Below are 13,633 nucleotides of genomic sequence, written 5' to 3'. Positions count from 1 at the left end.
AGTGAAATCCTATACCTTTTAAGAGCTTTTTATTTTTTAAGACTTTTTCAATATATTTTTTATTTAAGACCTCAGCGCCACTTTCGTCACATCAGCGATAGGGGTGTAAATCCCAAGTTTAATCAAGATACGATATATAGATTCTTTGGACAGTCGATACGATATTTACTGATATCACAAAATCTGCCATGATACAATTATCGATTCAATTCAGGGGTCTGTGATTGATATGAGACAATATCATTATGCTCATTTAACACAATCAGCAGAATAGCTACAAAATTGTATACATCTCAAATGGCGATTAAGACTTTTTAAGACTTTTTAAAGGGCCTTCATTTTCCCTCAATTGATTTAGCAACTTTTAATACTTTTCAAGACCCCGCCTGCTTTAATGGCAAGCAGGAGAGTTGGATGCACAGACACAACACTCAACAGGGAGACCATTACAACCGCCAATAGGAGAACAACAGTTGTGAAACACTGGCCAGTACAACATGTTTTGTACAGTAGAGGGGAAACTGAAACAGGTTGGACTGGCCTGCCATATCCTCATAGTCACGTTTGGTCTGATATGAGAGTTTTGAGTATATGCCAAAGGAAACTAGGCCTATATTTGTTCTGCGGTAGTACAGTATCACAGAGAACAGTAGCACTATCAACACCCATCAGCTGTGTGGACTTTGTCTTGACCAAAGTCACCTTTCCGCATTTCTGTGTTAAAAGTGCATTGCTCGTTTTGTGTGCAGCTTCAGATAAGCCCATCTTACTACAAGGGCCACGGTCAATGATACTGTGTTGAACCAAGTCAAAAGGGACTGAGAGCACGCGTGGAAGACAAGCTATATTGTATGTGGCAGGCTGTTACTTCTACAATTTCATTCGAGGATCAGATAGCCAACATATAAAAAAAGGAAGATTTTTTTTTTTTTTTTGCTACTGCTGTAAGTAAAGCCAGTTATGGAATAATATTAAACCTAATAAATGATTTTGAAGAGAGAACTTATTTAAAAGTCATAGATACAGGCTATACAACGAATGGGACTGAAATGCTTCCATTCGAGAGTTCTAGAGTTTGAAATGAAGCCCTTGAAATGATTTGTCTCATTCCAATGACTCAAAAGTCTTGGCTTTGAAATAAGCTTTGAATGGGCCACAGTATTCAACTTAAGGCCTACCTTCTGCTCCTCTCTCTCCCGGGCCACGTGGCACTTCTCGATGCTCCAGTGGCGCAGGAAGTCTCGGAGGTAGCCGAAGACGGTGAGGATGCCGTAGCCCATGTAAGTGAGCACGGCCACCAGGAGAGGCGTCTCCTCAAACGATTCCAAAAAGGGCTTCTTGTACAGGCTGGAGTTACGCGGGACATTTTGGCTCTGGCCGAAAGACAGAGAAGAAGAAAACAATTTTAGAGTGAATAATGTCAGAATAATGTTTAGTTTAGCCCACTGCACTGCAGTTTGACAGCCTTTATCAGAGTATAACCAAAATACTAGAGGTGGGAATCACAGTGTAACTCACGATACCATCGCGATACTTGGCTTTCGAAAACGATGGTATCATGATACAGGGATTCTGCGATAATCGATACATTGCAAGAGATTTCATCTGCGATACATCACGATATTTTGTGTAACTGAAGAGGACAGAAATACCCCTAAAAAGGCAAAAAGCAGTAATTATGTATTTATTTATTCATAAAAGTGACATGAAACAATGTACAACAAAGTGCAGACTGCATAGTGCCTCTTTATAACACACACTGACTGACACTTGTCCACGACTCCACGTGTGAAGGTGCCAGTGTATCGATAATGTATCGCAGGGGGGAACGGGGAAGCATCACGATATATCGATATTTCAATATTTTGACCCACCCCTACAAAATACCCACTCTTTTACAGATACATCTAGGCTTAAGACACATATTTATGTGCAATAATGTCAAAGAATAAAAAAGAAAGAAGAACTGAAAGGAAATCAGAAGAATTCTCTTTTCAATCAAAACTGGGCCTAGCCTGAATTGACATGCAGTGAACTCCTGAAGATATCCACACACGTCACTCGGATGGGCTGTACGTATGAACACAATTGTCCGTTGTGGGCGCGCGGCCGCGCTAACACATCTTAACCAGCCAAGCCCCTTCTACTATGTCCGTGTCGCACGCAGGCAGACTGGCTCCTGTTTGAATACTGCAGCAGTATGTCCAGAGCGAGCGAGTAGACGTGTTGATGATGTTGGGATTACTTCTGTTATATTGTTAAATGGCACTTTTACGAAACCATTAATGCCCCCCATGCTATTTCATTTCATGAATGCAAAGTTACGTGGCTGGATGATTACTTGGAAGAGAAACTGCCAAATTGGTGAGTAAACAAGTAAAAGCTGAGTGGTTTATTTTCCTCCTCGTCTGCCTGCTTGAATCGTGACAATGCAACAAGAAGACGATAGTGCTGCATTAGGTGTATTGGGTGATAAGTGTCCACTATTAACGTCTGTGCATATTAATCAATCATTCGTGAATATTAATGAATCGTTTGTGCATATCAATTAATTAAACGAGCAAACTCACGGCCAGAAGTCGATTTCCTCAAGTGCCAAGCGCTGCAAACGGCTCACTATTTGGCACATCGCAAGCACACATTTTCCAACCCTATTGCCAGAATAATGCCTCGACGACGGTTTTTCATGGAGTGGAGAATTGCTTTCTGAAATATATCAATGCATTGACAAATTTAATCAAAAAGTCTGTCGCGCATAAACACTGCGATTCCTGCAGCACACTACGTCATACACCCCCCCCCCCCCCCCCAACGCAAGTCCAGAGTTGATGTCTGAAAGTGGCTAGTGAGAAAACTGTAAGAACAAAAGCTCTGGTCACACTGCAGCGAGGTCTTAAGACGACAGTGCCCCTGAGCCTTGAACCATAGCCAACAGCAACACAAGAGGCTTTGGCTTCTTAAAACGTAATGGCTTATCTCCCCCTTTAAATCTGTTTACTCATTAAATCTGCCACTTGAATGAGAGCGAAGGCAGAGCAGAGCAAAAACCCTCTGTCTCTCTCTCTCTCTGTAAAGAAACAAGAGAGCTCTGCTTCTGCCAGAGCTCAAACACAGGAAGCAAAAGCACACTGCATCTGTGTAGCATGCGTGTGCTGTGTAGCATGCGTGTGCTGTGTAGCATGCGTGTGCTGTGTGAAAGAGGCTAAAACAGGTGTTTATATTGGCAAGACGGTTCGAAAGCTAGACACAATGAGCACATTTAGCCTGCTCCAACCAACGGTAGGGGTGTAATGGTTCACAAAATTCCTTGTTCTGTATGTTTTCGGTACAGCAAAAAAGTACAAATGCAAAAGAAATGTCATAACTTAAAAATATATATATATATATACATTTGTATTTATTTTATTTATATTTATTGAATTTATTGAACTTTATTTTATTATTTTGAGTCCAGTTAAAAAATGTCATCTCAAGTTTTAGTTGACCATGATATCCTTGTCGAAGACTTGCAATGTTCGGCAGTGAAAGATCCGTTCGGTTTGCAATGCGTATCAAAACCTAAAGCCTCGTGCCTAAACGGTTAGTACGATACAATAGGGTTCAATTATGAATATGCGTATTGTTACACCCTTGGTTAGGGGTCATGTCAATTCTGCTAATAAACACATAATACCTGCTTTTTGGCTTTTTAGGGGTATTTTCCCCCTCTTCAGTTACACAGATATTGTGATGTATTCGTAGATGACATTTCTTCCAATATATCAATTATCGCAGAATCCCGCTAATATCGTTATCGAGGGCCAAGTATCACGATCGTATCATATCGTGAGTTACTCTGTGATTCCCACCCCTACTAACCAAACATCCAGAGGGCATGAAACAAGCAGATGGGCTGGGGACCATATAAAGTTGGTCTCACATTCAGACCTCACCTCATGTATTCAACCAAATAAAAGCAACTGAAAACATATATTTGGGCAGTGTAGGAATGTAGCCAGGGGCAAGGGCAAAAATGTCCCCAAGAAATCTCAGATTGCCCCTAAAAATTGCCCCCAATATTTATAATTTTATTTTCATTCAACTCATTTAATTTCCACGTCTAACACACACTCGGCACCTGCAAGCTGGTTGCCAGACGACAGCAATGAAGAACACACTCACACAAACCGCACTGTTGTTCACACTACGCTTTAACAACTTTATGCACCAATTACTACTTTATAAAGTGCCCCCAAATTTTTGTAAATCCCCACAGTTTTTAGACAGTTGCCCCCAAAATATATTCTTTTAATTTCCGACACTGTGTTTGGGGCATCGTCGCCAGCTGGACTGTGTGGATTGGATGTGTACAAAAACAAACACTAAACAAATGAGGGCCGTCACTCATTACAAGCTCTGCCCTGCAGCTTAGCAACCACACACATGTGACCCGTCAACCACACCATGTGACCGGTTAACCACACCATGTGACCGGTTAACCACACCATGTGACCGGTTAACCACACCATGTGACCGGTCATGCCTCTCTCCAAGAAATACCTCTGTGGAGGAAAAGGAGGACAACACTGCAGCGTGTGTGTGTGTGTTGTGTGTGTGTGTGCGTGTGAGAGAGAGAGAGAGAGAGAGAGAGAGAGAGAGAGTGTGTGTGTGTGTATGTGTGTGTGTGTTCAAAGCCGGTCGAACAGGTCCTCCTCTCTCTAAAGATCCTTGAGAATACACTCCCTAGTCTGAGTCCATACAGTCTTGTTTGTGAACTGTCCCAAACTTAGACCTAGCGCCCTCTTATTGAGCATAAAAAAACACATTCATTTCCAAGCACACCAGTCGGAGAAACCGTTACATCCCGAGGTCAACCGGTGCAACTAAATAACCTTCCACCTACGTCATATTTGCTCACCTTTTTATAACTGTAGATCAGCACAAAGTAAAAAGATGTACGCCTGTGTCAGATCATTAGGCTCTTTCAAAAACGTCCTCTCTGTAGCTGATAGATGATCATATTCCATTCAACCCACAGAAATAAAAGTTTGCATGTGGTACATGTTTCAACACTGATAAAAGCAATAACCGAGTCATCTTCTCTTCCCACTAATTGCATATTCCAGGCGCAGCTTATCTGTACGGATCCATTTATTATTGACATTATCATCTTGGCTGAGAAGAACTGTTAGTCCCGTCTTCTTAGTCACCCATCTTCCTGCTCATAAACATCCCGCCTGGTGCCAGGAAACGCGTGGGTTACTCACCTTTGCTTCCAACCGTTTTAATAATAAATCATAATTGATTGGATTTATATAGCGCCTTTCAAGACCCTCAAAGCACTTCACATATCAGGGGAGGGAGGGGGACTCAACTCAACTCATCCACCAGCGATGTGTAGCACCCACCTGGGTGATGCACGGCAGCCAGTTTGCACCAGAACGCTCACCACACATCAGCTCTCACGGTGGAGAGTTGAGGACTGAATGTGCCAATTAAGTATATACTCCCGCCCCTATAGGCAAGCCTAACTCAATCAATACTAGGGCTGTATGGCAAGGACCTCACAATACGATACGTATCACGATACATGGGTCACGATTTGATTGTATCACGATTCACGATACATTGCGATACAATACATATTGTGATATATTGCAATACTCTACGTAATTTAATGAAAATTTAAAAATAGAGCTGAAAATACAACTCGCTGTGTACCACCCAGGTAGTGTAATAATATGTACATCACTTTATATTGATGACTTAGTGGACAAATTGAGTCAAAAAACTACTGTTGAGTGTTTTACTGAACGCACTGAAATAAAAAGTATTCTTATTGTATCACTGAACACACGGCTGGTAGATTCCCTGCCTACCAACACGAGAGTCACAGGTTTGCGCCCCCGTGTTACCTCCGGCTTGGTTGGGTGTCCATACAGGCACGATTGGCTGTGTCTGCGGGTGGGAAGCTGGATTTAAGGGTATGTGTCCTGGTCGCTGCACTAGTGCCTCCTCTGGTCGGTCGGGGCGCCTGTTCGGGACGGAAGGGAACTGGTGGGAATAGCGTGCTCCTCCCACATGCTACGTCCTGCTGGTGAAGCTCCCCGCAGTCAGGTGAAAAGAAGCGGCTGGTAACTGCGCATGCGTCAGAGGAAGCATGGTGCTAGTCTACGGCTCTCCCCAGATCGGCAGAGGGTGGAGCAGCGACCGGGGCAGCAGGGGGGAAAATCGGCCAAGTACAATTGGGGAGAAAGTGAGGGAATATCAGGGGAAAAAATAACACACGGCTGTGCAAAAAGATGGATATGGCGATATATCATATATATATATATATATATATATAACATATATATATAATATATATATTGTAGAAAAGGGTCCATAATGGCCCACCGCCAGGCCTGTTCTTGGGGCAGTCGATGCCCACGAGCCGGCGCGCCAACGACGTAATGATGATGACATCATCAATGATGACGTCAGAGTTCACCTGTGAGGTCATCGGTGACGTCAGGCGGTCTAGGCTGACTGTGATGGCAGACGGGACTTTACGGGGTCACCGATGATGTCATAGCATAGAGTTCACCTGTGAGGTCATCGGCGATGTCAGACATAACATATATATACAAGGTGCTCTGTGACGCTGTATCCGGTATTCTTACTTCCTTCTTTATCCCTCTCTATTCTACTTCATAATGTCTACCCTCACCACGACAAAATCCGAACCCGAGCTGAACCCTGGCTGTCTTACAACCAGCCAGGCCCTGGTGATCGACTGCCTTACAACCAGCCAGGTCACGAGTGGTATTCCTTCAACCGCGTCCGAGGACCGACATCTCTGTGGTTCTGATCGACCACGGCCCGTGAGCCCTCATCTACGATCCAGCACACTTCACGAGGCAAGCCCACAAGCTTCCTCACATATATATATATATATATATACAGTATATATATCAGATATATATGGTATTTTCCTGACAAATTGTTACAGTATTGCGGGGAGGAAATATCACGAAATATTGCCGTATCGATATATATTATTGCACAGCCCTACTTAATACAAGAAAGTCACAACACGACTTTAACTTTAAGGCTGCGGTTTGAAAGGTAGCCAAAAGAAATGAGAAGTTCTGCGGGTGGTGCTGGTGGATGCACCCGTGGGGCTGTTGCTGTGAGTGACTGTTTCCACACCACAGCTTCCTCTTTCAGTCTTACCTCAACCATTACGTATCGCTTAACACAGGGGTGGGCCGCATCATTCAGTGTGACCCCTGGGTCAATTTACAAAAACTAATAAATAGATAAAAATTACAAGGCGGACATTTTTGGTTAGGTTAACAGACCACCCCTTTTACTGTACATCCAAGAATATGGCGCTAATGGCGTTATGTTGTCCATCCACATACTGTTTAACGTTAGCAATTGAGCTAACGCTATTGTAACAAACTATATCCAGGATGCACATTGCACATGCAATGCAACATTAGTAATCTGATTAATATGACATATTTGGGTGATGTACCCCATCAAATTGCTGTAGCTGGCTGTTTTAAAGCTAGAGCAAAGTTCCTGGTGTCATCTGAATGGAAGAATTACTAAATTTGAATATGAAAAATATAAATGTTGGTATAATAAACTTTGATTACCAGTCCTTTTCATCAAATTAGTAGCCATAATTGGGAGTGATGGTGTTATAGTAGGCTACTGGTGGAAGTGCATGGTCACTGGCCCTCTGGTAGCGAGGACATTTTTGTGTGGCACTCTCTATCATCAAAGTTGCCCATCCCTGGCTTACCACAACACACCTATCTGGTTGGTCTATTATTACTGAATTACATACAGATGAATAGTTTAAGGTCAGAAGAATATTTTAGATGTTAGAGATCTAACACCCTTCAATGTGTGAAAATGGTCGGCCGCCGGTCGGATACTAGTATCAGTGCATTAGACGGGGAAATCTCTGCCTTCTCTTCTAGCAGGTAACGGAGAGAATACATGCATGCGCATGGAGCTAACTGGCACACGCTAACTGCTCTGACGGTCATGGCACCTGAACCTAATTGTCTGAAACCACTGTATGTTGAAATCAGCAGTATTGTGGCGCTCTGGAATTTGACAGGCTCAAGTACAAGCAGACTCAATTCAAATCTTCTTGTTTGTCTATGTAGGATTTCACTGAACCCAAACCTGAGGGGGAAAGAAACTTCAAAGGCGTGGGTGTTATACCCACACACACACACACACACACACACACACACACACACACACACACCACCCACTTTCCATTCCAGCCTATAGGAGGAACCACGCCCATCATAGCCTGAAGACATTCCTCTCCCCCGGCCTAGTGTCAAGTGGAGGGAGGCCTGCTCTCCTCTCCTCTCCTCTCCTCTCCTCTCCTCTCCTCTCCCAGGAGACAGAGAGCCAGCTCCTCTGGTAACACTACACACAACGAGGCCCTGCTGGTATTCTCCAACTCCAAGCCAGTGTAAACAGAGACCAGCCCATCCATCCACACACACACACACACACACACACACACACACACACACACACACACACGCACACAACAAGGTGTAAGGTTACAAGGACCTCACCACTACAATCCCCCCCTGATCAGGTAGCATGCACCATTGTGCAGTTAAGTAGTTTTAAAAGGGGAAAAAGCAAATGAAAGACAAAAAGAGAATGGATTCACAATAATGTTAGCATTCAATTTATAATCCTGAGCTGTAAAGCACAATTGTTACTTACACAGTCTTATATTATGCCTAACGTTACATCATATTGAAATCTGTCATCACGAAATGGGTTGTTTAGAATTAATGTTTAGATTAAAATCGTGTCTTAAAAATAGAAATTACTTTTCAAAGCCAGGTGTAACTATAACATAATCATAAATAAAATCATGTAGCTAATGCTAGACAGCTAGCTAGGATTATGTAGCATTAGTACAATGCTGTGATGTAACAACGCATGTAATGTCGACTAATTACCGTTACAACCGTTACAACCCAGTTTTCCATGTGAAAACATAATTGGGCTGCCTTCATTATTTTAGGCGCAGTTCTCACTTTTCTGCTTGTGTAAACAAAACAAATACTCAAAACAAGGAGGTATATCCGCAGTGGAAAACGACTGCGCATTGTTGATAAATATTTCAACTGAAATTATTTGTCAAATGGAAAATGCGTTACTATACAATAGTAAACACAGCATTGCTTGTTTCAGTTGTCGGTTGGGCCTCACCTTCTCCCTCGGGCGACGATACTTGTGTGTCTGTTGAAACAGGCAGTGGTTCTTCACCAAGCCATTTTTACTGGATTTCTTGCCATTTGAGGTGCGGTGACAGGCGTCTCCGTTTAGCAGCTTGTTCGCGGAGCTTTCTGTCATTCTGTCGGCCAACTGCACCCGGAAAATTCACGACTTGAGGTGGCCCAACTTGTGTAGCTAATCGTGAAGTCATGTAGTATGAGCTGAGGGTGGAGACCGAGACGGACGCCCACAAGAGCAGCTTGGCGGAAATCCACGCCCCCTGCCTGCTTTCATTGGCCAATGGTGCAGTGCAAAGATCGTCTATGCACAAGAAAAACAATCACTCCAATCAATTATTAATTGGTCTGCAAACCCTCACATTTGCATTATCGTTCTGTGGGCCATATCTCTCTTATCCATTATACAGTATTATGTAGGCCTATACCCCTCTCTGTATATAGAATAGAATAGAATAGAATAGAATAGAATAGAATAGAAGTATTTATTTGCCCAAGCAATGTTTGACATACAAGGAAGTTGACTTGGTGTGGTTGGTGCACAGGATATAAACAAAATTAATACAAGCTATAAAATATATAAAAAATATCTAAGTTATTAACAGAGATAAAGCTCTAAACAGTATTAACCAAGCGTGGTAACCTAAAAATGCAAAGTAACAAAATATGCACAGGGTGCATGAGAAGTAGCAGCAGTAATAAGCTTTGTATTGCACAGGAATCACAGATATTGACAGAATAGCATAGTATTGCACATGATTGTGTGGAACGATAAGAAGAATAGTGTAGTGACAAACACACACACACACACACACACACACACACACATTGGGCTGTGAAAAAGAGCTCTGAAAATGTTTTTTTTTCCCATGGCCAAAATATAGCCTAACTTTGGAGTGTTATTTAGCCACCTTCCTGACAAGATTCATGACATGGTTGGTATAGGTATAGGCTACCAATCAATGCCTTAGGTCTTCTAGTGTCCGCTACAGCCTTTGAAAACAAATTTTCAAAATTGTGATATTTCTCAGAATATCGGCCCGAGCCTACGCCTTAGGGTCAATGTGTATATAAAAACTGTTTTGTAAAAAAAAAAAAAAAGTGAAAAAAGTAAAATAGTTAATCCGTAGTAGGATCCTAAGCACATTTTAGCTAATATTAAATAACTAAATGAGACCCCTGGTCTTGATAGTTTTATTGTTGTATACAGTAGGCATACATTAATATTGTGTCATATTGGCTTTTTTGTATGTGATATGTGAATGTGATTATGTTTCTCAGATGTTGTCAACGGAACAATACAGATTTCTACGACGATTACTACTACTACTCTTTTACAATGAATTTCTTCCTGTGTAATCATTGAACATTGCAAAGCACAAAATGCTGGGTCTAGAAAACAGCACTTGCACGATTCTGACAGACTGCCGATTAACTGTGTTAGATAGCTGAAAAATATTCTGACATCAAAATTGAAAAATCTGTACATGCACTGGATTGTTTTTTTGCCAATTTATTTTAGACATAAACCGTGATGACGTTTGTGGTCCGTGGAACTAGGAACAGAGTGAGAGCTCTGCCCTATTCCTCTCTGTCTAGCCTCACCTGTCACTCATTCCCCAGCAAGGGAGGTCCTATGGCCCAGCCCATTGACATAACCCATAATAACCTTTGCCTGGACGTCAGCTGAACACCCACTTCCAGTGACGCTGTTTCTCACCTATGCAGGACAAGAGTCAAGGATCTGTCCAAGGTGATTCCCACGAGAAACATGTATGTAATGGGACATGTCTTGAAATTACTACACTGAATACTATAATTAATCAATCAATCAATCAATCAATCAATCAATCAATCAATCAATCAATCAATCAATCAATCAATCAATTGTATTTAAAGTGCAGAATCACCATGAAGTATGGTCCCAACACACTTTACAATTACAATACAAAGGGGTGCTTGAATATAAATAACTGAAAATAATCAAACCACATTAAAAAAGACACACATTAAAATAATGTTTTGGACAAAGTTTGAAAACCACTGTTCTACACAACACATACTTTTGCCATTTTAGAGTGTCTGGGCAATGTTTCTCTTCTCTTAGACTGACAACAAAGTGCCTTTTTCACAGCAGCCATTTTGTGTCTAAAAGGCATAGTAAACTCAGGTGCAACAAACATGAATGAGGGTTTGCTTTCCAACTTCCAATCTATTTAGGTGTTCCAGTGCTGGGCCCCTCATTCGTGTTTTGGTTGCACCTGTGTTTAGTATGCCTTTTAGACACAAAATGGCTTCCGTGAAAAAAGCCTATCAGTGCATTATACTGTATGTTTTCCCTTTACCATTTAGGCCTACAGGGAAGGAGGAGGTTTGTACGTAACGTTTTGAACCAGTGAAGAGTGAAGACATTCCAGGGTGGTGGAGCAGCAGAGGACTGATGTGAGGATTTGAGGAATGTGAGTGAGAGGATGCAACAACAACAGAGGTGTTTCCTGGAGTCAAGGTCAAGCCTGTGCGATACCTTTAAAGACTCCAAGTTGTACTTCCTGTTTCGTAAATGGTCTGATGTGCATGTCAGCACAAAGCCCTGGTATTTGGGGGAAAATGTGTCCATGTGTCTTTTAAACAATGTGTGTGAGTTTAGGTATATTTTATTTTCAAATTTTTACAGAACAATAAACAAACAAGACAAACAAGCTCAGACACAGGATGTGTATGTAGCGGCGGTGTTGAACAGAGCAATCGTGATGTCATCAGTGATTATGTCATCAGTTAGTGGCATAGACATTGTGACATCATCAGTGTCTGTCACACTTATGCTGCATTCGTTTATGGCCGGAGCTGGCAAGTGGCAAGTGGAAAATGCATCATCGCCGACCTATGTGTGTTCGAGCTTCAAGGCTTCAAGTCGCAAAACCATGGATGCTAATTGCCGTTAGCTCTCTAAGCTAACAGTTAATAACAACATTTATGTTTAATTGTGTGGGTTTAACCAACTATTGTATTGGTATGCTGCACTCCTTTTATAGTGATCACTTTGGGACAGGTCAAACTGATCACAAGCGGATGATCATTATAACATATTATTTTCCGTTTTCTTTATTTCTCATGCAGATTATCATCTAATTGACATTTGTATAGACGTGAAGACAGAACATATAATAAAGTAATGAAATGGACAGTTTCGCTATTTATTGAATGTTATTGACTTTAAAAATCCAGTAAGCTAGGCCTCCAGCTGTTTCATACACAGCGGTCTCGCATATACATGTACAGAGACGCCAGACAGACAGACAGACAGACAGACAGACAGACAGACAGACGGGGATGCTGCGATCTCTCCATATACAGAGAGAAATGCACCAAGTATCGCTGCTGAATCTCGTGACTCATTTTTGGCAGTTTGTAAGTTAAAAAATATAATGTTTGTAGTTTTAAACATTATTTCAATTGTTCTTCTCAGGTGTGACAAGGCCCAAAATGATCACTGTAAGCAGAGTATTGATCACTAAGCAAATTATTTAAACAGCATGTGTATAGGAATGATTCGGGACCAAACATTTTGATCAATATAACCATGATCACTATAAGCAAATTCCACTGTATTGTTGAACAGAAATGAAAAATGGGTCAAAAATGTGTTTTAAATATTCTTAGAATCGTGGGTGCCATGAGAAATGAGGTCAAATGACGCACTGGGAGCAACTAGGGGTTGAGAAATCATACCCAAGTTTGCGAGAAGGAACTCGCAGCGTTTTATTTGATTTTTGCTAGTAGCAAGTGGCAATTTGCAACTTATAAACGAACGCACCATTACGCACAGTGCAATTGTGATGTCATTGATGATGATGTCATCAGTGATGTCACTGGAGCAATTGTAATGTCCTAGGTGATATCACTAGTGATGTCACTCGACCAATTGTGATGTTATGTCATTCACTAGTGATGACTTTGGCACTGTCATCAGTGATGCAACTCAAACGTGATGTCATCAGTGAGTGACATAGACATTGTGACATCATCAGTGTCTGTGACAAATCACTTACTATGCACAGAGCAATTGTGACATCTGTGATTATGTCATCTGTGACATCACTCGAGCAATTTTCATGTCATCGGTGATGATGTCACCAGTGTTGCCATTTGAGCAATTGTGATGTCATTGGTGAGGATGTCATCACCATTAGAAGAAGAAGGGAAAACACCAGTGATGTCACTCCATGATGATGTGACCAGTGATGTCACTCGAGCAAACACAATCTGACTACTATAATAGGGCGGTCGTCCTCGACATTGATGTCATCATCTGTAATGAGACAGATTATCTGCCATGATGTTGCTCGCGGGGTAAACCTGCTTTTCTCCGGCCAAGTCTTTCC

The 13,633-nt window shown here is 41.8% G+C and overlaps 1 protein-coding gene across 1 annotated transcript in view; it reads right to left on the bottom strand.

The window, feature by feature from the left end:
• Positions 1 to 9,397, bottom strand: part of sptlc2b (serine palmitoyltransferase, long chain base subunit 2b) — a 29,854-nt gene extending 20,457 nt beyond the window's left edge. Inside the window, exons 1-2 of the mRNA XM_083642491.1 lie at positions 9,229 to 9,397; positions 1,179 to 1,373 (exon numbers count right to left, since the gene is read on the bottom strand). Of these exons, the coding sequence (XP_083498617.1) occupies positions 1,179 to 1,373; positions 9,229 to 9,372 (339 nt within the window). The 5' untranslated portion in view covers positions 9,373 to 9,397. The remainder of the gene's footprint in view (positions 1 to 1,178; positions 1,374 to 9,228) is intronic.
• Between the last annotated feature and the right edge of the window lie 4,236 nt (positions 9,398 to 13,633).

This window comes from Poromitra crassiceps (genome assembly GCF_964638095.1).
Source record: "Poromitra crassiceps genome assembly, chromosome: 9".
Lineage (NCBI taxonomy): Eukaryota > Metazoa > Chordata > Actinopteri > Beryciformes > Melamphaidae > Poromitra > Poromitra crassiceps.
Note: the sequence above shows the minus strand (reverse complement) of the source record. Positions and strands in the feature narration are given on the sequence as shown.